This window comes from Salmo salar, chromosome 22 (genome assembly GCF_965601325.2).
Source record: "Salmo salar chromosome 22, fSalSal1, whole genome shotgun sequence".
In the NCBI taxonomy this organism is placed as follows: domain Eukaryota; kingdom Metazoa; phylum Chordata; class Actinopteri; order Salmoniformes; family Salmonidae; genus Salmo; species Salmo salar.
The window spans coordinates 3,658,947-3,684,899 of NC_138312.1; the positions used below are offsets into that span (position 1 = coordinate 3,658,947).

Genomic DNA, 25,953 nt, shown 5'->3' on the forward strand with positions numbered 1-25,953 from the left:
ATACATTAAAGCCCAAATGATTATGTCGTTATCCAATACAGCATATATAATATACTGTATATGCTACCGCATATGACACATGACAGAAAAACATAAAATCCCATAGGTGTAGCTACAGTATGCTCTCTTGGGTAAATAAATTAAAAGCTCCAGTAGGCTAATATTTTTGAGTGTGACTGTATTACTGTACTTTATTATATTATACTATATTATAATGACTGGAATTACGCACCTCATTCAAACCAGGAAGCTGGGAGAGAACATGGGATACTAGTCCAGGAAATGTGTCCTACAAAGTTACAATTATAGGCTAGTAAATGTGATTTTAATTTTGAAAAATAATAGGGCCTATTTAAATGTTTTATAATTAGTAATCTGATGCATATATAGGCTACCTTTCATAATTTTCCCCTAATATTGTGCGAAGTGCGCATTAGCCAATCTCTTTCTCTCTCTATTGTTGCTTAATTCCTTCCTTGCTTTTTACAGTTAAATTAAATAAGTGTTGTTGTCCTTGATCTTCATCATTGTAATGGCATATAGTAGTAGAATAAGATGTAGATGGCTTTCACGTCTCTTCACGAAGATTGAGTGGTTATGGGTGATAGTCTGATTAAAAAACTGCTATAGCCTGCCGCCATCGCGCATTCTCTCTTTATTGAAACTCCCAGTGAGTTCAATTGGGCTGCTGTATTTAACATTCAGAAAACAAGAGCTTGCATCTCTTCGAAAAATCTATTAGTATAAGAAATGCAAAAAATTATAATTCCAGCAAGCTATTCTTGTCACAAAATAAGTCGTACTATTCGTGGAAAATGTCATACATGAGAGAGAAGGACCAAGGCGCAGCGGAAGTGTGGACACTCATGTTTCTTTAATTAACAAAACAAGTAAAGTATCCACTGGAAAACCAAAAACAGTACTCACGACAGCCAACAGTTTTGCAGGCTCACAAAGCAAGTGCAAAAACAATTCCCCACAACCCCAAAGACAAACACACACACCTATATAGGACTTCCAATCAAAGGCAACTATACACACCTGCCTTCAATTGGAAGTCCCAATCATCAACCCAACATTTAACAAACACAAACCCCCTGCCACATCCTGACCTAGACTAAGCAATACGCCCTCTGCTGGTCAGGACGTGACAGTACCCCCCCTCAAGGTGCAGACTCCAGGATGCACCTAAAAAAGAAAAACAAGAAAATCCCCAATACCCCAACAAAAAACCAACAAACAATAACCCCTAAACCATAAGGGAGGGAAGGGAGGGTGGCTGCCGTCAACAACGGCACTGTGCTACACCCTCCCTCCCCAACCCACCTATCCTGGAGGTGGCTCAGGTGCAGGCCGTTCCAGGCAGTCGGGCCACTCTGGCAGCTTGGGGCAGTCTGGCGGCTCGGGGCAGTCCGGCGGCTCCGGCAGTTCAGGGCAGTCCGGCCACTCCGGCAGTTCAGGGCGGTCCGGCCACTCCGGCAGTTCAGGGCAGTCCGGCCACTCCGGCAGTTCAGGGCAGTCCGGCCACTCCGGCAGTTCAGGGCAGTCCGGCCACTCCGGCAGTTCAGGGCAGTCCGGCCACTCCGGCAGTTCAGGGCAGTCCGGCCACTCCGGCAGTTCAGGGCAGTCCGGCCACTCCGGCAGTTCAGGGCAGTCCGGCCACTCCGGCAGTTCAGGGCAGTCCGGCCACTCCGGCAGTTCAGGGCAGTCCGGCCACTCCGGCAGTTCAGGGCAGTCCAGCCACTCCGGCAGTTCAGGGCAGTCCAGCCACTCCGGCAGTTCAGGGCAGTCCGGCCACTCCGGCAGTTCAGGGCAGTCCGGCCACTCCGGCAGTTCAGGGCAGTCCGGCCACTCCGGCAGTTCAGGGCAGTCCGGCCACTCCGGCAGTTCAGGGCAGTCCGGCCACTCCGGCAGTTCAGGGCAGTCTGGCCTCTCTGGCGACTGTTGACTGGCGGGCAGCTCTGACGACTGTTGACTGGCGGGCAGCTCTGACGACTGTTGACTGGCGGGCAGCTCTGGTGACTGTTGACTGGCGGGCAGCTCTGGTGACTGTTGACTGGCGGGCAGCTCTGGTGACTGTTGACTGGCGGGCAGCTCTGGCGACTGTTGACTGGCGGGCAGCTCTTGCCCCGTCAAACAGCCCTTGTGCCCCCCCTAAAAAATTATTGGGGGTGCCTCTCGGTCTCCCTTACCCGTCGTGTCTCCCAGTCCTCGCCAGCCTTCTTCCGCTGCTTGGTCCTGGTTTGGTGGTGGGGAATTCTGTCACAAAATAAGTCGTACTCTTCGTTGAAAATGTCATACATGAGAGAGAAGGACCAAGGCGCAGCGGAAGTGTGGACACTCATGTTTCTTTAATTAACAAAACAAGTAAAGTATCCACTGGAAAACCAAAAACAGTACTCACGACAGCCAACAGTTTTGCAGGCTCACAAAGCAAGTGCAAAAACAATTCCCCACAACCCCAAAGACAAACACACACACCTATATAGGACTTCCAATCAAAGGCAACTATACACACCTGCCTTCAATTGGAAGTCCCAATCATCAACCCAACATTTAACAAACACAAACCCCCTGCCACATCCTGACCTAGACTAAGCAATACGCCCTCTGCTGGTCAGGACGTGACAATTCTAGTCTAGATTTTCCTGGGACTCCAAGTGCTAAGGAGCGTTTTTTTTAAGGCGAGGCCAACGGAGCGCAGGTGTATATTGCGCAAGAGACAGAGGCTATAAGTTAAAAGCTTATGCATAACCCATCATTCATTAGCTAAATATACAGTGCCTTCAGAAAGTATTCACACCCGTAGACTTTTTCCACATTTTATTGTGTTACAGCCTGAATTTCTAATGGATTCAATTGAGATGTTGTGTCTCTGGCCTACACACAATACCCCATAATTTTTTAAGTGGAATTATTATCATTTTTACAAATTAATAAAGAATGAAATGAGTTAACAATGAAAATGAAATTAGTCTTGAGTCAATAAGTATTCAACCCCTTTGTTATGGCAAGCCTAAATAAATTCAGCAGTAAAAAATATCTTAAGTCACATATTTACTTGGATCAACACACTCTGTGTGCAATAATAGACTTCAACAAGATTTTTGAATGACTACCTCATATCTGAACCCCACATATACAATTAGCTGTAAGGTCCCTCAGTCGAGCAGTGAATTTGAAACACAGATTCAACTACAAAGACCAGGGAGGTTTTACAACGCCTCGCAAAGAAGGGCACCTATTGGTAGATTGGTTAAAAAAAGAAAAGCAGACATTGAATATGCCTTTGAGCATGGTGAAGTTCTTAATTACACTTTGGATGGTGTATCAATACACCCAGTCACTACAAAGATACAGGCGTCCTTCCTAACTCAGTTGCAGGAGAGGAAGGAAACCGCTCAGGGATTTCAGCAGGAGACCAATGGCGACATTAAAATAGTTACAGAGTTATTGGCTGTGTTAGGAGAAAACAGGATGCATCAACAACATTGTAGTTACTCTACAATACTAACTTAATTGACTGAGTGAAAAGAAGTAAGCTTGTACAGAATAAAACATGCATCCTGTTTGCAACAAGGCACTAAAGCAATTCACTTTTTGTCCTGAATACAAAGTGTTATGTTTGTGGCAAATCCAATACATCACATTACTGAGTACCACTCTCCATATTTTCAATCATAGTGGTGGCTGTAATATGTTATGGGTATGCGTGTAATCGTTAAGGTTTGAGGTGTTTTTCAAAATAAACGGATTGGAGCTAAGCACAGGCAAAATCCTAGAGGAAACCCTTGTTTAGTCTGCTTTCCACCAGACACTGGGAGATGAATTCACCTAAAACACAAGGCCAGATCTACGCTGGTGTTAGAAGACACTGAATGTTCCTGAGAGGCTGAGTTACAATTTTGACTTAAATCTGCTTGAACATCTATGGCAAGACTTGAAAATGGTTGTCTAGCAATGATCAACACCCAATTTGACAAGGCTTGAAGAAATATATAAAGAATAATGGACAAATAATGTACAATCCAGGTGTGCAAAGCTCTTAGAGGCTTACCCAGAAGGACTCACAGCTGTAATCGTTGCTAAAGGTAATTCTATCATGTATTGACTCAGGGGTGTGCATACTTATGTAATTTAGACATTTCTGTATTTAATGTTCAATAAATTTGCCAACATATCTAAAAATCTATCTTTAACAGGATTATCTATTTTGGATGCAATTTGAATGAAATTGATGGAGAGAGAAAGATTGCGAGAGTGTCACATCCTGACCAGCAGAGGGCGTAATTGTGTTAGTCTTGGTCAGGATGTGGCAGGGGGTTTGTGTTTGTTAAATGTTGTGTGGGTGATTGGACTCCCAATTGAAGGCAGGTGTGCTGAGTTGCCTTTGATTGGGAGTCCTATATAGGAGTGTGTGTTTTTCTTTGGGGTTGTGGGTAGTTGTTTTTGCACTGCGTTTGTATAGCCTGTAAAACTGTTGCTGTCTTGCTTATTGTTTTTCACCGTGGATGCTTTACTCTTTTTTGAATTAAACTATGAGTATCCACATTCCCGCTGCGCCTTGGTCCATTCCTGAAGACAGCTGTTACAGAACTACCCACCACAAAAGGACCAAGCAGCGGAAGAGGAAGGAGCCACAGGAGTACAACGTGATGGACCAATGGACGTGGGAACAAATCCTGGACGGAGAGGGACCATGGACTCAGGCTGGGGATTATCACCTCCCGCAGTGGGAGATTGAAGCGGCGAGAGCGGAGAGGCGATTCTATGAGGAGAGAGAGCACAACGAACAGGTGGAGGCAGCCAGGAGAGCGGAGGCAGCAGGTAAAGGGAGTGAACGTTATGCTGGAACACGGCTGGCGAGGAAGCCGGAGAGGCACCCCCAAGACATTTTTTGGGGGGGCACACGGGTAGTTTGGCCAGGCCAAGGAAGAGCCGTAAGCCAGCTACCCGTGATTACAGGGAGGTGCGTATGAGGTGGAGGGCGCCATGTTACGCTGAGGTACGCACCATCTCGCCTATACGGACGCACAGGCCAGTCCGCCCTGTACCAGCGCCCCGCATGTGCCAGGGTGAGGTGAGCATCGAGCCGGAAGGGGTGATGCCAACCCTGCGCTCAAGACCGCCAGTGCGCCTCGACGGTGCGGTGTTTCCCGCTATACGCACTAGCATGGAGGTGCGTGTCTCCAGGCTGGCACGTAAAGTACCAGCCCCACGCATCAGGTGTCTAGTGCGTCAGCCCAGCCCCGCCAGTCAAGAGTCGCCAGAGCTGCCCGCCCGTCAAGAGTCGCCAAAGCTGCCCGCCAGTCAAGAGTCGCCAGAGCTGCCCGCCAGTCAAGAGTCGCCAGAGCTGCCCGCCAGTCAAGAGTCGCCAGAGCTGCCCGCCAGTCAAGAGTCGCCAGAGCTCTTATTATGCTGATGAAAATGTAGGCCTACCAGTCACAAGAAAATAAGTTACTATTATGCGATGCATTGTGAACTGCGCTCCCTGTTGATGATTGATCACGCAGATAGCAGAGAGAAGGCCATAGAGAAGCCAGATTTCGTTATCACATATAATTTAACAGTTCCATTTCATGTCATACTGTTGATATAAATAATGTTTCATAATTTACCGGTTTCTCACAGTTATTTATCCCTGGAAAAGTGAGTGGGTTTGGGGGGTAAATCTCGGTAACCCGTTTCCGGGATTCAACCTTACTACAGATGGACTATCCAAATAAAGTGTTACCCTGGCCAGTCCCATCCCCAGCCAGCATCCACACCGGAGCCTCCAGTCCTTGCCCAATTATATGCACCGCTCTGGGCACGGATTGAGGAGAGGCCCCCCTTAGGCAGGCTTTTGTTGTGACAGCTGACACAGTCTTGTTTAGTTACCTCTGACTCTCTGCATGCCATGTATCTGTGGAAGGGAGGAGGGCAGGGTGCATGCAGATGGTCTCCTGGCTTAAGGGGGTTATGTGAGAGGAGAGGTAGAAAGGGGAAAGAGGAGAGGAGAGTCGCTCGGCCGACCAACGGAATTTTGGTTTTTAACCATCGTTGCCCAGTAAAGAGAGATCAGAAAGAAGAGAACCCTGGATTATAGGCCAATATCTATGATAAGTGCAGATATGAATCTATCCTCGTCGGTATATGCCTTGCTGACTGGCTGGCTGCTGGGCCTTTCAACCAGGAGCATCAAATCATTCATGAGACATGCTGCGGTGCCAGTACATTTGCATTTCTCACAGATCAAAGTGAGGCGAAAGCAGTGTGTTACCCATCCACCCATCACCATCAGGTCCTTTCCTCCTCCTCTAACAGACCCCGCCACCACTGCCATCAACATCACTCACTTCATTGCCAAGAGGAAGCCCTATAGAGTCACACTGAAGATTTTACATGTCAAAATTACAGTAATGGGTCATGTGTTTGTGGAGAGGTAGATTTTGCGGTTGAAGTAACTAATTCAGTCATGCAGTGAGATTAGTCATGTTCTCTGTGTAAGGACCTAGTGGTGCTTTTGGCAGTTTCGAGATGGAAATTGTTTCGCTGACAAAGAGGAAGAAACATGTCTCTGTAATCGGTACCATGGGTTTAATATACTACACAGAGTGACTGATGCTTATACGGTGCCTACAAATGGGTATTTTGCCATTAAAATACTACAAATCAGTCTCTCTCCCTAGGGTGTGTTTTGCATATAATCTGTGGTAGCAGCATCTGTGTACTAAATGGCACCCTTTTCACTATTTAATGCACTACATTTGACCAGGGCCCATAGAGCTCTGGTCAACAATAGTGCACTATGTAAGGAAATAAGGTATAGGGTGCCATTTGGAGCACAGGTGTAGTCCTCAGACATGGTGTTCAGGTGTTGTTGTGTGAACCTTAAATGGGTAAATGTAACTTTAGGCTTGCTCTTTGTGAATATTTGACCCCACAGATGACCACACTCGTGTCAGACTGCAACTGCTAGATGGAGACCCCCACTCGGACTACATGAATGCCAACTACATAGACGTAAGTATGAGGCAGCGGAGACGTGAAGGGAATGGACTGCTACTTTTTATCATAATGTCTTATTTTCACTCCAGATCTTTACTAAGATACAATCAAATATTGCACAGAGCATAATGGGTACTGTAGTAGATCATGCTGCTACTATGTGCCTCTATTATATTTTTTATTTAGCCTTTATTTAACTAGGCAAGTCAGTTAAGAACAAATTCTCATTTACAATGATGGCTAAAACCCTAACCTGGACGACGCTGGGCCAATTGTGCGCCACCCTATGGGACTCCCAATCACAGCCGGTTGTGATGCAGTCTGGAATTGATCCAGGGTCTGTAGTGACGCCTCTAGCACTGAGATGCAGTGCCTTAGTTGACATATTATTATCTGCTACAAACACAGCGCTTCTGAGCATGTATTTGCTGTTCTTTGGATGAAAGCATCATGCAATGACGATAATGACAATGTCCATATGATTGTCTCTATTATGCTTAGGGGCTGTGAATGCCCTGAACTTCGAGAAACGGCATCAGTATAAGTCGGCATTACAGCTGTATCTATAATCATGTCATCAAGACCCATTTCCTCTAATAAAACAATGACTGGGTCAATTGTGCCAGGATCCGCTGGTAAAATTGACTGTTATACCTGGCTCTAGCCCTAGGAGCCTCAACTGTGTTGATTGTTAATTTATCTAACAGTGGTTGCAATAGTAATGAATTTGAAAATGTGTTTGTTTCACGCACGTTCCCACTTGATATGGTAAATGACAATGTCGTATTAATGATATGAAATTGATATATTCATTTGAACAAGGCAATTTGTCTCGATGGAACAATATGACAGAATTGCCTATTATTTTGTCGGATAGGAAAATGAAGAGGCTCGGATTTGATCTGATTTGGAAAGGACCTTGCGCTGTTACAGTACACCTTAGGGTTTTCTCTTTTCTTTCTCACAGGGGTATCATAGACCAAGACATTACATCGCCACACAAGGTAATTACATTGGATGGAGGGGAGGTCTGTAAAGACAGTAGACAGCTGGAAAAGTGTTCCCAGACGTAGGGGAGGTAATTACTTGGACGCCCTAAAAAAAAAAAAAAAAAAAAAATTTAAGACACCATTCCTTTAGTTCCATAACAAATCGGGCCTTATCTTAAATGGATCGTGGGCATGGTTGTGCAGTGGATAAGTTGCTCTCCTTCTGGGATCAGATAATGAAGGATGAGACGGTGATGTCATGAATCTCAAGATTCTTCAGAAAGTATAACTGCATTGGGAAGCCAATGAAAAGCTCCAGTCAATGGTTGTGCACTTTATGGGGATAGAAGGTGCCATTCTCAGGCATAGGGTACCATTTGGAATGCAGCCATAATGACACAATTCGAACACTTGGCTCCTATGTGTACTTCCTGGTTCCTGTTATGATCATCTCTGTCCAATACTTCTTGATATTATCCTTGCTTTCTTTTCTCCTTCCAGGCAGTGGTGGAAAAAGTACCCAATTGTCATACTTGAGTAAAAATATAGATACCTTAATAGGAAATTACTGAAGTAAAAGACACCCAGTAAAATACTACTTGAGTAAAAGTCTAAAAGTATTTGGTTGTAAATATACTTAAGTATCAAAAGTAAAAGTATAAATCATTTTAAATTCCTTATATTGAGCAAAGCAGACGGCATCATTTTATTTTTTATTATTTTATTTACGGATAGCCAGGGGCACACTCCAACACTCATTTACAAAATATGCATTTGTATTAGTGAGTCTACCAGATCAGAGCCAGTTGGGATGACCATGTATTCTCTTGAAAAGTGCATGAATTGGATCATTTTCCTGTCCTGCTAGGCATTCAACATGTAATGAGTACTTTTGGGTGTCTGGGAAAATGTATGGAGTAAAAAGTACATTATTTTCATTAGGAGTGAAGAAAAAGTTGTCAAAAATATAAATAGTAAAGTAGAGATACCCCCAAAATGACTTAAGTACTACTTTAAAGTATTTTTTACTTAACACCACTGCTTCCAGGCCCCATGCAGGAGACGGTGAGAGATTTCTGGAGGATGATCTGGCAAGAGAATTCTGGCAGTATCGTCATGGTTACGAACCTGGTGGAAGTGGGTAGGGTGAGTTCATCATTGCGGATTTGAAAGGTGTTAGAGGAGTACTACTCTGGGGACACTGCCATGTGGCTAAGAACGTGTGACGTTATTGCAGAACAATCAACGTTCTTATGCTGAATGGATTTCTGTGCTGTTTCTTTCCCCACTGCTCGAAAAACACTTGGTGAAAAGCCAGTTGTTTAGTAGGTTAGGTTGTGTCAATCATAGCTCATATTCCCCTTCCCTACACCTCATACCATTACTGTTCACAACAACAAATAGTTCACAACAAATGTCATGTTCACAATAACTCAATGCCTATCAATTAGGCCTCTTTGTATATTATGAATATACTATCAACCACAGAAATAGAATTAAATGATTGGTCCTGTGTAATATTTTTTCTGTCCATTTCAGGAGCAGGACCATTTTGCACTCCAGAGGCAAAAGTCCCATACAGCCTCTTTAAGAGACAAGGATTTGACCATGTATGTTTCTCTTCCCAGGTGAAGTGCGTGAGGTACTGGCCTGACGAGACTGATGTGTACGGAGATATCAAGGTGACACTGATCGAGACAGAGCCACTGGCCGAGTACGTCATTCGCACCTTCACAGTCCAGAAGGTAAACCGACTAAGTCAATAACCATGCTCTCTTGTTTTGTTTTCATTCATTCCAACCAAACGGATTTACATTTGTGGTTGACTGCAAGGTGAAGCTATGTTGTTCAACTGGGAAATAAGAGTATAATTGAACACTAGTAATCAGTAAGGATTTGCATTGAAAGAAGCACAATATAATTGGGATGCAGGATTCAGAATTCGACGCCATTGTTCTGTTAGCTCCCTTTGAAAGGGAAACATCAGAGGAACAGTCACAAAACTAACAAGCTTTGATAGTCTTGAAATTCATCTTTTGTGGCTCTGTAAAAGCCTCTTAAGCAGACAACACAACAGCTTGTAGTCAACAAATTTGGCATGCAATTAATCCATCAGTTTTGCAAGAAAGCAAAAGTTATTTTTAACCTTCTCACACTCCCCATTTGAAAGGGAAACAGGACTTTGTCATTACAGAACTCCACTATCACACCACGACCTTAATTCCCGGGCCTTAAAAAGCAGTGCACAGTGATGGGTTCACGCTTCTTATGCTTTCAAATATAACGTATTAAATCATTTTAATTGCGTCAAATAATGAGCTCTGAAATTATGAAAAGCATTATTAAGGACGAATCCAAAGGGATTATTTTACTGCACCACACAGATAGATAGATTTTAAATCCCGTACACACACACAGACTTCAATCTGTTGAAAATAAAATAAAACAGAGCCAATTGGATTGGCAAACTTAGACATAGTTTACCCCCGATTTACACCGTTACCACCTTCAATACTGCACCTGTCGACCCAAGTGTCCATATACTTCAAACAGGCGAAATATTTTAACTGCAGTGTTGAAGTATTATGTGGGCTTTGCCGGCATATCAGCGCTGGCATGCAGTGATTAAACAGTTAACCAACTCAAATGGCAATTAAGCACTTAGCATTAGCGCAGAGAGTTTAGTTTATTAGGAGCCCCATTAGCTACTGTACATGCAGCAGCTACTCTTCCTGGGGTCCACATAAAACATACAAATACATGACAATGTACAGAACAGTAAAATACTAGAACAACATAAGATAATACATTACATTTCAAATAAAAAAATACAATTAATAAGAGTTATATATAGGAAAGACACCAAGAGATAACAAAAATACTATTTACACACTATTCATGTATACATATTCTTATATACAGTACAGTTAAATGGGAGTTAAAAGGGAGTGGAGGTGTGAAGCCTGTGATCATTATTACTACTGTAGCCCAGTGTTATACTATACTCTAAATGTCCACTTTCCAGTTTCCGCACATCCACACCCATTATGTGCTGCTGCCTTGGCTGATATCCTTATTGGTGGGTTCTATTTAAAATATATCGTTTCGATATCTCACTTTATGTGAATTCACTCTAGCAGATTCTCAAAAGCCTTGTTCACATTGGAAGTTTGAAGTGACTCAAATCCTATTTATTTGCCTATCTGATTCTAATCTTTTTTTTTCTCCTGCAGTCTGAACAGCCAAAAATCACATGGAATCAGTTATTTCAAACCACATTTCAAACCACCTTCAAATCTGATTGCTGGCCATGTGACTTGTGTATGAATGGTTAAATCTGATGAATTTGACCTCAAGTGGTTTTAGACTGTTATTCAGCATATCTTGTTGCTCGCTAGCTACTCTGTTGACAGTTTGACAAGAACATGTGTTAGGTAACTAGCTTGTTAATTGTTTACAAAGAAATGAGTGAATGTGCTAGAAAGCTAAACAGCTGCCAAGCTAGCTAATTGACTTCTGTGGCTAGCCAAAAATGACCTGTTTTTAAAGGACTCGTTTGGAAAGCTGGACCATGTCATCCTATGAGGCTTTAAAGGTGTTCTTACCCTATGATTTTGAACATTCAAAGCAACTGGGAAGCATCCATGGCAGGCATTGTTGTCACTTTAGCTTGTACATAACTTCTAAGTGATAGGAAGCACAAGCGCCACCACCAATCAGCCTACAACACTGCACACATACCCGTCGTTACTATGACAACTAGAGTAGACTGGTCAGCAAATGAATCTTAACGCTACAGCATTCTAAACGATTCTGTGACTTCAACTTTGTGTCAACAGTTTGTGGAAGGCCCTTTCCGGTTTCAGCTTGATAATGCCCCCATGCACAAAGCGAGGTCCAAACATAAATGGTTTGTCGAGATCGGTGTGGGAGAACTTCACCTTTATGCATAGAGCCCTGACCTTAACCCCATTCAAACAACTTTGGGATGAATTGGAACACTGACTGCGAGCCTAATCGCCCAACATCAGTGCACAACCTCACTTACATGCTGACCACACCGCTCGCGTCGCGTGTGAAATAAATTTACACATACATGATATTCGATCATTGCACCCACACTGCTCGCGTGCATCAACGAGTGTCTGCGTGGCCACACGCTTAAATTGAAATTGGTTCTATTTGTAATGCTCAACGCTCTGCAAGTCTGGCCTCTCCCATCTCCTCATTGGATTTTAGGAGCGTATACCTACGTGCCATCTCCTCATTGGTTTTTAGGAGCATATAACCACGTGGGTGATTTGAAAGATTAGCTGAGGTCCTCACTCCAGTCGGTTGTAGTAATGCACCGTAAAGTTGGTTGCCAACCCGTCATATAAAGTCCAAAGAAGAAAAAGAAGCCCGAAGGAAGGAGGAGAGATTTACATTTACATTTAAGTCATTTAGCAGACGCTCTTACCCAGAGCGACTTACAAAATGGTGCATTCACCTTATGATATCCAGTGGAACAACCACTTTACAATAGTGCATCTAAATCTTTTAAGGGGGGGGGAGGGGGGGTTAGAAGGATTACTTTATCCTATCCTAGGTATTCCTTAAAGAGGTGGGGTTTCAGGTGTCTCCGGAAGGTGGTGATTGACTCCGCTGTCCTGGCGTCGTGAGGGAGCTTGTTCCACCATTGGGGTGCCAGAGCAGCGAACAGTTTTGACTGGGCTGAGCGGGAACTGTGCTTCCTCAGAGGTAGGGGGGCCAGCAGGCCAGTGGTGGATGAACGCAGTGCCCTTGTTTGGGTGTAGGGCCTGATCAGAGCCTGAAGGTATGGAGGTGCCGTTCCCTTCACAGCTCCGTAGGCAATCACCATGGTCTTGTAGCGGATGCGAGCTTTAACTGGAAGCCAGTGGAGAGAGCGGAGGAGCGGGGTGACGTGAGAGAACTTGGGAAGGTTGAACACCAGACGGGCTGCGGCGTTCTGGATGAGTTGTAGGGGTTTAATGGCACAGGCAGGGAGCCCAGCCAACAGCGAGTTGCAGTAATCCAGACGGGAGATGACAAGTGCCTGGATTAGGACCTGCGCCGCTTCCTGTGTGAGGCAGGGTCGTACTCTGCGAATGTTGTAGAGCATGAACCTACAGGATCGGGTCACCGCCTTGATGTTAGTGGAGAACGACAGGGTGTTGTCCAGGATCACGCCAAGGTTCTTAGCACTCTGGGAGGAGGACACAAGGGAGTTGTCAACCGTGATGGCGAGATCATGGAACGGGCAGTCCTTCCCCGGGAGGAAGAGCAGCTCCGTCTTGCCGAGGTTCAGCTTGAGCTGGTGATCCGTCATCCACACTGATATGTCTGACAGACATGCAGAGATGCGATTCACAGCCTGGTTATCAGAAGGGGGAAAGGAGAAGATTAATTGTGTGTCGTCTGCATAGCAATGATAGGAGAGACCATGTGAGGATATGACAGAGCCAAGTGACTTGGTGTATAGCGAGAATAGGAGAGGGCCTAGAACAGAGCCCTGGGGGACACCAGTGGTGAGAGCGCATGGTGCGGAGACAGATTCTCGCCACGCCACCTGGTAGGAGCGACCTGTCAGGTAGGACGCAATCCAAGCGTGGGCCGCGCCGGAGATGCCCAACTCGGAGAGGGTGGAGAGGAGGATCTGATGGTTCACAGTATCAAAGGCAGCAGATAGGTCTAGAAGGATGAGAGCAGAGGAGAGAGAGTTAGCTTTAGCAGTGCGGAGAGCCTCCGTGACACAGAGAAGAGCAGTCTCAGTTGAATGCCCAGTCTTGAAAGTTATAGAGATGATGAGAAACTAAATTTGGTTTACCGTTTTATCTGTGGATTAATTGTCGGAGTAGTGGACCTTGTGTATTTCAGGTAAAAAGGTGCACACGGACGTAGGCATGCGCAATGGTGCACGCGTCCGGTTTGGTCAGCATGTTATGCTCTTGTTGCCGAATGGAAGCAAGTCCCCACAGCAATGTTCCGATATCTAGTGGAAAGGCTTACCAGAAAAGTGGAGGCTGCTATAGAAGCAAAAGGGGCACGAACTCCATATTAATGCACATGATTTTGAAATGAGATGTTCGATTAACAGATGTCCACATACTTTTGGTCATGTAGTGTATTTCAAAGAAATAGATTTGATATCTCACTGTACGGGGATGTGGACTTCCCTCATAATGCAGACATGTTCTCTGAAGCCAGACTAGTCCCAAAAATATCATCCCTCAGCTCACAGTCTCTGTGCAGGCCAGTCAAGTTCAGTCAAGACCTCACGTTGTGCACAGGGGCATTGTCATGCTGAAACAGGAAAGGACCTTCCCCAAACTGTTGCCACAAAGTTGGAAGCACAGAATCGTCTAGAATGTCAATGTCAATGTATGCTGTAGCGTTAAGATTTCCTTTCAATAGAACTAAGGGGCCTAGTCCGAACCATGAAAAACATCCCCAGACTATTATTCCTCCTCCATCAAAGATTGTGAGGAAGGTAGGTAGTGCATGGCTCGTGTTTGCCATGGCAACATGAACAGAGTAGAAGGTGAGTGGTTCTCACTCTGCTAGGCCTTCCCTGTAGCTCAGTTGGTAGAGCATGGTGTTTGCAATGCCAGGGTTGTGGGTTCGATTCCCATGGGGGGCCAGCACAGAAATGAAATGTATGCATTCACTACTGTAAGTCGCTCTGGATAAGAGCGTCTGCTAAATGACTAAAATGAAATGTAAATGTACTTGGCACTATGCATTCGTGCAGCTAGCGTTCTACTGGCAACTGCCAAACCCAGATTTGTCCATTGGACTGCCAGATGGTGAGGCGTGATTCATTATAGAATGTGTTTCTACTGCTCCTGAGTCCAATGGAGGTGAGCTTTACACCACTCCAGCTGCTGCTTGGCATTGCGCATGGTGATCTTAGGCTTGTGTGTGGCTGCTCGGCCATGGAAACCCATTTCATGAAGCTCCCGACAAACAGTTATTGTGCTGACGTTGCTTCCAGAGGCAGTTTGGAACTCAGTAGGGAGTGTTGCAACCCTGGACAGACGATTTGAGCTCGCTTCAGCACTCAGCGGTCCCGTTCTGTGAGCTTGTGTGGCCTACCCCTTCGCGGCTGAGCCAGTTGACCGGAGCATCTCTAGCAGGGCAGAAATTTGATAATGACTTGTTGGAAGGTGGCATTCTATGATGTTGCCACGTTGAAAGTCACAGAGCTCTTCAGTTCGGGCCATTCTACTGCCAATGCTTGTCTAAATTTTAGTATCATGCCACGTGCCTAGCAGAGTGAGAACCACTCACCTTCTACTCTGCTGAGTTCATGTTGCCATGGCAAACACGAGCCATGCACTACCTACCTTCCTCGCAATCTTTGATTTACTACACATTGTGGCTTTGTTGTGTCACATCTTAGATCTTTACTCGTTATCTACACATATTTATTTCGTAATGTAATTTGAACATCCAGAGGAAAGGAAATCAATAGTCTCCCAGCTGTCAAATCCCCTTTGTTTTGTTCCCTCAGTAGTTACCCATACACACAAGTTGTCATAATGCACTTTTTTTAAAGAAACCAATCAGTAGCTATATTTATTCAGTTATTGAGCCGTAATGGGAGCCCGTTTGCCCTACAGTTTCGAAGAAGTTCACTGTAAACCTACATGGCGCTGGAATGTATAGCAGCTATTTTACGGGCTCCTGACCAATTCTGTTATTTTGTGTTTTTTGTGCTGATCTTAACTTGTTTTGTACATAATGTTTCCAACATCGTTTTCTATGACCGAAAATAGCTTCTGGATATCAGAACAGCAACCACTAGCTTCAATTTGGATAAAGATTTCTACTTCAAAGAGTCAGTGGCACAGAACATACTGCTTACGCCAGACCAGGCCCTAATCCCCGACAATCGGAAGAGAAAGAGACAACGATATAGAGGCCAACATGCGGGTACACTGATGAAAGTACAGAGGCGAGTAAATAATCCACCTGTACATTGTATTCAATTGGTGAATCATTGGAGAACAAACTGGATGAGCTCCGTTCGAGACTATCCTATCAACGGGACCTGAAGAACTGTAATATCCGATTTTTCTCAGAAACTTGGCTGAACAAGGACATGGATAATATATCTAGCTGTTTTTTCTATACGTCAGCAGGAAAGTAACGGCAGCATCGGGCAAGCTCAAGGGGGATGGTGTGGGTCTCTTTGTTAGCAACAGCATTTGTGCGATCTCTAATATTAAGGAAGTCTCGAGGTTCTGCTCACCTGTAAGAATACCTCATGATAAGCTGTGGACCATGCTATTTACCAAGAGAGTTTTCATCCATATTTTTCGAAGCTGTTTGTTTACCACTAAGCCCACACTCAATGATGTGTATAGGGCCATAAGCAAACAAGAAAATACTAATCTAAAGGCCGCGCTCCCTAGTGGCCACTGATTTTAATGCAGGAAAAAATGAAATCCATCATACCTAATTTCTATAATTTCTGTCACCTGTGCAACTAGAGGTGATAAAGCTCTACATAACCTTTACTCCACACACAGAGAGGCATACAAAGCTCTCCCACGCCATTTGGCCAATCTGAACATACAATTAAAGTCGGAAGTTTACATACACTTAGGTTGGAGTCATTAAAACTCGTTTTTCAACCACTCCACACATTTCTTGTTAACAAACTATAGTTTTTGCAAGTCGGTTAGGACATCTACTTTGTACATGACAAAAGTAATTTTTCCAACAATTGTTTACAGACAGATTATTTCATTTATAATTCACTGTATCACAATTCCAATGGGTCAGAAGTTTACATACACTAAGTTGATTGTGTCTTTAAACAGCTTGGAAATTCCAGAAAATTATGTCATGGCTTTAGAAGTTTCTGATGGGCTATTTGACATCATTTGAGTCAATTGGAGGTGTACCTATGGATGTGTTTCAAGCCTACCTTCGAACTCAGTGCCTCTTTGCTTGACATCATGGGAAAATCAAAAGAAATCAGCCAAGACATCGGAAAAAAATTGTAGACTTCCACATGTCTGGTTCATCCTTGGGAGCAATTTCCAAATGCCTGTATAAAACCCAATGGGACCACCCAGCCGTCTTACCGCTCAGGAAGGAGACACGTTCTCTCTCCTAAAGATGAATGTACTTTGGTGCGAAAAGTGCAAATCAATCCCAGAAACACAGCAAAGGACCTTGTGAAGATGCTGGAGGAAACAGGTGCAGAAGTATCTATATCCACAGTAAAATGAGTCCTATATCGACATAACCTGAAAGGCCACTCAGCAAGGAAGATGCCACTGCTACAAAACCACCATAAAAAAGCCAGACTACGGTTTGCAGCTGCACATGGGGACAAAGATCATACTTTGGTCTGATGAAACAAAAATAGAACTGTTTGGCCATAATGACCATCATTACGTTAGGAGGAAAAAGGGGGAGGCTTGCAAGCCGTAGGACACCTTCCCAACCATGAAGCACAGGGGTGGCAGCATCATGTTGTGGGGGTGCTTTGCTGCAGGAGGGCTGGTGCACTTCACAAAATAGATGGCATTATGATATAGGACAATGATGTGGATATATTGAAACAACATCTCAAGACATCAGTCAAGAAGTTAAAGCTTGGTTGCAAATGGGTCTTCCAAATGGACAATGACCCCATGCATACTTCCAAAGTTGTGGCAAAATGGCTTAAGGACAACAAAGTCAAAGTATTGGAGTGGCCATCACAAAGCCCTGTCCTCAATCCTATAGACAATGTGTAGGCAGAACTGAAAAGCGTGTGCGAGCAAGGATGCCTACAAACCTGACTCAGTTACACCAGCTCTGTCAGGAGGAATGGGCCAAAATTCACCCAACTTATTGTGGGAAGCTTGTGGAAGGCTACCCGAAATGTTTGACCCAAGTTAAACAATTTAAAGGAGGGAATTTTAGGGAATTTTTAAATGTCAGGAATTGTGAAAACTGAGTTTAAATGTATTTGGCTAAGGTGTATGTAAACTTCCGACTTCAACTGTAACTCTATCCTCCTGATTCCTGCTTACTACAAGCAAAAACTCAAACAAGAAGTACCAGTGACACGCTCAATACGGAAGTGGTCTGATGAAGCAGATGATAACCTACAGTACAGTTTCTCTAGCACAGACTGGAATATGTTCCGGGACATACCCGATGGCATTGAATATACCCACCTTTCCTTCCAGTTCTGACTGGAACAAACTGCAAAAATCACTGAAGCTGAAGACTCATATCTCCCTCACTAGCTTTAAGCACCAGCTGTCAGAGCAGCTCACAGATAACTGCACCTGTACATAGCCCATCTGTAAATAGCCCATCCAACTACCTCACCCCCATAATGTATTTATTATCTTGCTCCTTTGCACCCCAGTATCTCCACTTGCACATTCATCTTCTGCACATCTACCATTCCAGTGTTTAAATGCTATAATGCTATTGTAATTACTTCGCCACCATGGCCTATTTATTGCCTTACCTCCCTTATCCTACCTCATTTGCACACACTGTATATAGACTTTTTCTACTGTATTATTGACTGTATGTTTTGTTTATTCCATGTGTAACTCTGTTGTTGTATGTGTCGAACTGCTTTGCTTTATCTTGGCCAGGTCGCAGTTGTAAATGAGAAATTGTTCTCAACTAGCCTACCTGGTTAAATAAAGGTGAAAATAAATAGATAAAATTGTAGAGTTTACAACAGTCACCGTCTTCAATAATAAGTGTATCGACAACGTTGTCCCCACAGTGACCATATGTACATATCCAAACCAGAAGCCATGGACAACATCTGCACTGAGCTAAAGGCTAGAGCTGCGGCTTTCAAGGACACATAAGAAATCCCGTTACACCCTCCAATGAACCATCAAACAGGCAAAGCATCAATGCAGGACTAAGATCGAATCCTACTACACCAGCTCTGACTCTCGTCGAATGTGGCACGGCTTGCAAACTATCAGGGATTACAAACGGAAACCCAGCCATGAGCTGCCCAGTGACACAAGCCTACCAGATAAGCTAAATACCTTCTATGCTTGCTTCGAGGCAAGCAACACTGAACCATGCGTGAGAGCACTAGTTGTTCCGGACGATCACGGTCTCTGTAGATCATGTAAGGCACTTTAAACAGGTTAACATTTACAAGGCAGTAGGGACAGACGGATTACCAGGACATGTACTCAGAGCATGTGCCAACCAGCTGGCAAGTGTCTTCACTGACATGTTAAAACTCTCCCTGACCCAGTCTTTAATACTTACATGTTTCAAGCAGACAACCAGAGTTGTTTCAAACATTGGGCTCCCGAGTGGCGCAGCGGTCTAAGGCACTGCATCTCAGTGCTAGAGGTGCCACTACAGAAACCCTGATTTGAGTCCAGGCTGTATCACAATTGATACAGCACAATTGGCCCAGCGACGTTTGTGTTTGGCTGGTGTAAGCCATCATTGTAAATAGGAATTTGTTCTTAACTGACTTAACTGACAGACCCTTTACTCAGTACTTTGTTGAAGCACCTTTGGGAGTGGTTACAGCCCCATATCTTCTTGGGTATGACTCTACAAGCTTGGCACACCTATATTTGGGGAGTTTCTCCCATTGTTTTCTGCAGATCCTCTCAAGCTCTGTCATGTTGGATGGGAAGTGTTGCTGCACAGCTATTTTCAGGTCTTTCCAGAGATGGGGTTCAAGTCCGGGCTCTGGCTGGGCCACTCAAGGACATTCAGAGACTTGTCCTTAAGCAACTCCTGTGTTGGGGTCGTTGTCCTGTTGGAAGGTAAACCTTCAACCCAGTCTGAGGTGCTGAGCGCTCTGGAGCAGGTTTTCATCAAGGATCTCTCTGTACTTTGCTCTGTTCATCTTTCCCTCGATCCTGACTAGTCTCCCAGTCCCTGCCGCTGAAAAACATCCCCACAGCATGATGCTGCCACCACCATGCTTCACTGTAGGGATGGTGCCAGGTTACCTCGAGATGTGGCACTTGGCATTCAGGCCAAAGAGAGAATCTTGTTTTCGTCAGACCAGAAAATCTTGTTTCTCATGGTCTGAGAATCCTTTAGGTGCCTTTTGGCAAACTCCAAGTGGGCTGTCATGTGCCTTTTACTGAGGAGTGGCTTCTGTCTGGCCACTCCACCATAAACGGGTGATTGGTTGAGTGCTGCAGAGATGGTTGTCATTCTGGAAGGTTCTCCCATCTCCAAAGAGGAACTGTAGCTCTGTCAGGGTGACCATCGGGTTCTTGGTCACCTCCCTGGCCAAGGCTCTTCTCCCTCGATCTCTCAGTTTGGCCGGGCGGCCAGCTCTAGGAAGAGTGTTGGTGGTTCTAAACTTCTTCCATTTAAGAATGATGGAGGCCACTGTGTTCTTGGGGACCTTAAATGCTGCAGAAATGTTTTGGTACTCTTCCCCAAACCTCTGCCTCGACGCAATCCTGTCTCGGAGCTCTACGGACAATTCCTTCAACCTCATGGCTTGTTTTTTGTTCTGACATGCACTGTCAACTGTGGGACCTTCTAAAGACAAATGACCTTTCCAAATGATGTCCAATCAATTGAATTTACCACAGGTGCACTTCAATCAAGATGAAGAAACATCTCAAGGATGATCAATGGAAACAGGATGCACCTCAACTCAATTTAGAATTTGAGTACTTGTCTAAAAAAATTCAAAAACCTGTTTTCGCTTTGTCATTATGGGGTATTGTGTGTAGATGGAGCTAATTAAAATTAATTTAAAACATTTTAGTATAAAGCTGTCATGTAAAAAAAATAGGAAAAAGTCCAGAGGTCTGAATTCTTTCCGAATGCACTGTACGTGAGAATGCTACTCATTGACTACAGCTCAGCTTTCATCACCATACTGCCCTCCAAGCTCATCACTAAGCTAAGGACCCTGGGACTAAACACCTCCCTCTGCAACTGGATCCTGGACTTACAGACGGGACACCCCAAGGTGGTGAGGGTAGGGAACAACACATCTGTCACACTGACCCACAACACAGGGACCCCTCAGTGTGTGTGATTCGTCCCCTCCTGTACTCCCTCTTCCTCCGTGACTGCACGACTCCAACACCATCATTAAGTTTGCTGACAACAAAACGGTGGTAGGCCTGATCACCAATGACGATGAGACAGCCTGTAGGGAAGAGGTTAGAGACTTGCCAGGACAACAACCTCTCCTTCAACGTCAGCAAAACTAAGGAGCTGAGCATGGACTACAGGAAACGGAGGGCCGAGCATGCCCCCATTCACATTGATGGGGCGGTAGTGGAGTGGGTTGAGAGCTTCAAGTTCCTCGTTGCCCATATCACTAAGGATCAATCATGGTCCAAACACTTACACAGTCGTGAAGAGGGCCTCTTCCCCCTCAGGAGGCTGAAACAATTTGGTATGGGCCCTCAGATCCTCAATAAGTTCTACAGTTGCACCCTTAAGAGCATCTTGACTGTTTGAATCACTGCTTGTTATGGCAACTGCTTGGCATCTGACTGCAAGGCGCTACAGAGAGTAGTGGGGACGGCCTAGTACATCACTGGGGCCAAGCTTCCTGCAATCCAGGACCTCTATACCAGGCGGTGTCAGAGGAAGACCCTAACAATTGTCAAAGACTCCAGCCACCCAAGTCATTGGCTGTTCTCTCTGCTACCGCATGGCAAGCAGTACCGATGCACCAAGTCTGGAACCAACAGAACCCTGAACAGCTTCTACCCCCAATCCATAAGACTGCTAAATAGTTAGTTAAATAGTTAAAGAAATAGCTACCAGGACTATCTGTATTGACCCTTTTTGCACTAACCTTTTTGACTCATCACATACACTGCTGCTACTGTTTATTAACTGTCACTTTGGCAGTATCACATCCGGCCATGATTGGGAGTCCCATAGGGCGCCGCACAATTGGCTCAGCGTTGTCCGGATTTGGCCGTCATTGTAAATAATAATTTGTTCTTAACTGACTTGCCTAGTTAAATAAAGGTTAAATAAAAAATACAAAAAATCCTGTTCATATCTACCGCAATTACCTTGTACCCCTGCACATCGACTCGGTACTGGTACCCCTTGTGTATAGCCACGTTATCGTTACATGTTTTACTTTTCTATTATTTCTCTATTTTCTTTCTCGCTGCGATGTTGGGAAGCATTTCACTCGTAGTCCACAACTGTTGTTTACAAAACATGTGATGAATACAATTTGATTTAATGCCTACATTTGAGCCTCCATTTTGTTGTCAGCCCACAGTTTATAAAATAGTATATGCCATTTAGCAGACGTTATCCAAAGCGACATACGGTCATGCATACATACATTTTTCATAGGAATCGACTGATCCAAATGTTTTCAGGAAGTCCACTGTTTGTCTCTATTTGAGCCTCCAATTTGTTTTCTTTCAGAAGGGCCACCACGAGATTCGGGAGATCCGTCAATTCCACTTCACTAGCTGGCCTGACCACGGGGTGCCCTGCTACGCCACTGGCCTCCTAGGCTTCGTCCGCCAGGTCAAGTTCCTCAACCCTCCCGATGCCGGCCCCATCGTGGCCCACTGCAGGTATATACTGACCATGCTGAGGGTGGGTCAAATAACGCAGGATGACTGGGATGACATATTTATCACTCATGGCTTTCGAATATGTATTTATTTATTCCTTTTTCATCAGATAAGTTGACTCAAGTTGAACATATTCATTCAGTATGTCAACAGCCTGTACGCTACAAGACTATTAGCCTGCTGAGCTAAAGCCTACGCATTAGCTCAAGGCTCTAACTCAAGTCTTCAGGTCTCAGACGCGTTTCCCCGTCACAGTAATGGGTTTCGAACAGCCTCCATTACATGACTGCTTAGTAACTTGCTGTGGAATCAGACAGCAGAGTTAATTCCCGAACTATAGGGCAAGAAAAAATAAGGGGGCTGATTAATGGAACTATACTCTCGGATTCAGGTAACTCCCAAATACCTGCACACTCTCTTTGACTACCACCTCCTACTACCCCACAGGCCCATGCACTCCCCAGATCCCCACAGAAATAACCACCACAGTAGCTGGGAGCCGTCACTTTCATCTTTAGTGAATGAGCGAGAGCGATGGGAGACTAAGGCCTCTCTCTCTCGCTCTCTCTCTTTCACCCTTCCGCAGCCCACTCAAACATCCACCCCTTGAGACCGAGGCATTTAGCTCAGACAGGCAAAGGGGGCTAGGTGGAGGGAGGTGAGGGGGAGTGGGGGAGAGGGATGGATGGGGGGAGTGCATGTACACAATGAGATGTGACATGGAGAGGCTGCTAAATAGCACAATGCAATTTCACTTTTGGCTCGGGACTCTCAAAACAAAGCAGATGTGACTAAGACTTTTTCAGAGTGGATTAACTCAAGTGCCAGGCGTTGTGCTTTCTGCTCCCATGAAGCACGGGGCACCTTTCTCCCTCTAATACATCCAAGGACGAGAATGGAAGAGACTATAGCAAATGTTATACTGCCACTTTATCCCCTGCCCCTTCTTATCTTCGCACTCTCATACATTGGATTGATGACATTAACCTTTAAGAATTGCCTGGGTAAAAAGGAGGGTTCACACCTGTTGCGGGAGAGTGACATCCACCATATAATCTCTGATATCCCGACCTTGGAGAAACGTAAGGCTTAGCAGCGCTTAGCAGCAGGGGAGAACAACTGGCAGTCGCCCTGGAATGAGGCGAGGAACACCATGTCCTCATTGTAATTATGGCACATAAATCATCAAATACATTTTATAAATGGTATAACAACCCATCTATACTAAAAGGAGGGACAAATTACACGACTGCAACTTGTAAAACGTTACTGTCTGGTAGCTAGAAACTTGTGCTAGCTAGCTACCTAGCATTTGTCAGCTTATAGTAATTTAGACATCCAGTTAGCTAACCAGTTAATACTAGCTTTAACTTGCTCACTAGCCATTAATAATCTACCAGCTAATCAAACATATGTTTTTGTTATAAATTAACTCTACTACAGGCTAAACATTTTCCTTACCTTTACTGAGGTAATTATGTTTCTTCTTGGGTGCCCTCTGTTGACAAACACCAATGTCAATCACAAATGTATTCTACTGTAGCTAGATACTGTACTACCCATGCTCACTGGCAAGTTTCTTTCCTGCCCCCCAATTTTGACAATGCTTTAAGTAGTCATTGATTAGTTAGGAACTCCTCTCACCTGGTTGTCTACGTCTTAATTGGACACAAATTGAAAGGAAATAACCAAAACCAGCAGACACGTGCCCCTCCAGGAATCAAAGATCGATTCAGTTAAACCTGTGGATCCAGGTGTTTGGGCAGTCAGTACCATAAATAAATAAAGTAATTTCTAGAGAAAAGCCATCTCTCTCTCTCTTACCCTGTCTTATCCTTTGGGACTTTGTAGAACCCTTCAGTTGAGTGCATTTATGGCACAACTCATGTGTGAGTGGGGGCCGGCTGACTTGGCTCTCTTTGAGCACTTTCGTTGTCTGTCGTCATCCATATCACCAGGGATGTAGATGAGCTGTCATAGTACCATATTGATTGCTGCCTCTTCATCTTCTCTGCTCCTACAGCGGAAGATAATAGAGAGAAAGAGAGGGGGAGATTAGAATTTACAGGCTGTGCCAAGGGCCATGATGCACGTGCTGAAGGGCAAGTGAGGGGGCATCACCATGGCACCTCCAGTGGCCTCTGCTGCCGTTAGATATGACAATAACCAATGGGTGGGAGTGTAGCAAAGGTAAGCTGGTAGTAGTATGAAAATATTGAATAGCTAGTTTTCTCTGTCTGTAACGTCACTTGGGGCGAGTAAGTTGCTAGTGTTGCGTGTGTGTGTGTGAGAGAGAGAGAGAGAAAGAGAGCCAGCCAGCTGGCCTCTGTGTATAGTGCTGCAGGAGTCTCTTAGTTTGAGTCAGGTAGGTTTTAACACATACCTAGAATGGAAAAGGCTAGATGGAGAGGGGTGCTAGGGTTTTGCATAGGTGTTTTTTCAAGGTGTTCGTAAAATTATACAAAACTGTAAATGGTAGACAACCCTGTCACTGATTAGTTTTAAATACTATTTGTGTTAAAACTACTCTTCACAAAAGCCTTTATTCTGTCTCATCTAAAGATGCTTGTAACCCCCATAGCAAGACTACTATAACCATGTCTATGTGCAAATTAGCTATAACCATAGACATAGATAAGATATCTATTGGCTTTGCTAGTGAGCTAGCTAGCTATACAAATAGATAGCTACCCAATGGGCACAGACGTCAGTTCAACGTCTAGTTTTGATTTACATTTGGTTAAGTTGTCAACTAACGTGAATTTAATGTGAAATCAAAATAGAATGTCACCCTTTCATTGGATTTAGGTTAAACGTTTTTGGGGAAAAAATACTAAATTCCCTTACATTGACTTTTCCATGTTGATTCAACATCATCACATATAATTTTTGGGTTGAAATGACGTGGAAACAACATTTACTGAACCAGTTTGTTTCCAGTGGGTACTGCTGTGAGTAGCTAACTTCAATGCAAATGTATTTAGTGAGCATTGAATAAGATAAACAACAGGAAGCTAGCTAGTTAACCATCTGTAGGAACAGGACGTTTATTTTACTAGCAAGCAAATAAGCATTTGTGGTCAGCACTGACCTACTAGGTAATCGTAACAGCTAGAACAGAAATGGGAGAGCTCTCATCGGCTTCATATCCATTGCACAGCAACACAGTCAAGCGTTTTTCCAGCTGAATCCTCATTTTCAAGTATATCTGAGTTTGCTAGCAAGTTCAATAGCTAGCTAGCTAAATAGCAAAGTCCTGTCTGTAGATGGCCACCCGCTAGGTAGGTAATGTTTATTAGTTGTCAAATTAACTGGTGTCGCAACATAATAAATACAAATACAACAATAGAAACCGTCAGTTAGCCATAACGCCATGTGAAAGTAGCTGATGCAAACTAGCCACTTGTGAAATGCAGTCCTTAAAAACA

The 25,953-nt window shown here is 44.4% G+C and overlaps 1 protein-coding gene across 4 annotated transcripts in view; it reads left to right on the forward strand.

Annotated features, from left to right (window-relative positions):
- The window catches only part of LOC106582631 (receptor-type tyrosine-protein phosphatase T), a 593,162-nt gene that overhangs the window by 523,530 nt on the left and 43,679 nt on the right, over positions 1-25,953 (forward strand). For all 4 annotated transcript variants that reach the window (XM_082967335.1, XM_045705246.2, XM_082967334.1 and 1 more), the window contains 5 exons: positions 6,929-7,005; positions 7,958-7,994; positions 9,028-9,125; positions 9,608-9,724; positions 22,371-22,525. In XM_082967335.1, the coding sequence (XP_082823461.1) occupies positions 6,929-7,005; positions 7,958-7,994; positions 9,028-9,125; positions 9,608-9,724; positions 22,371-22,525 (484 nt within the window). The remainder of the gene's footprint in view (positions 1-6,928; positions 7,006-7,957; positions 7,995-9,027; positions 9,126-9,607; positions 9,725-22,370; positions 22,526-25,953) is intronic.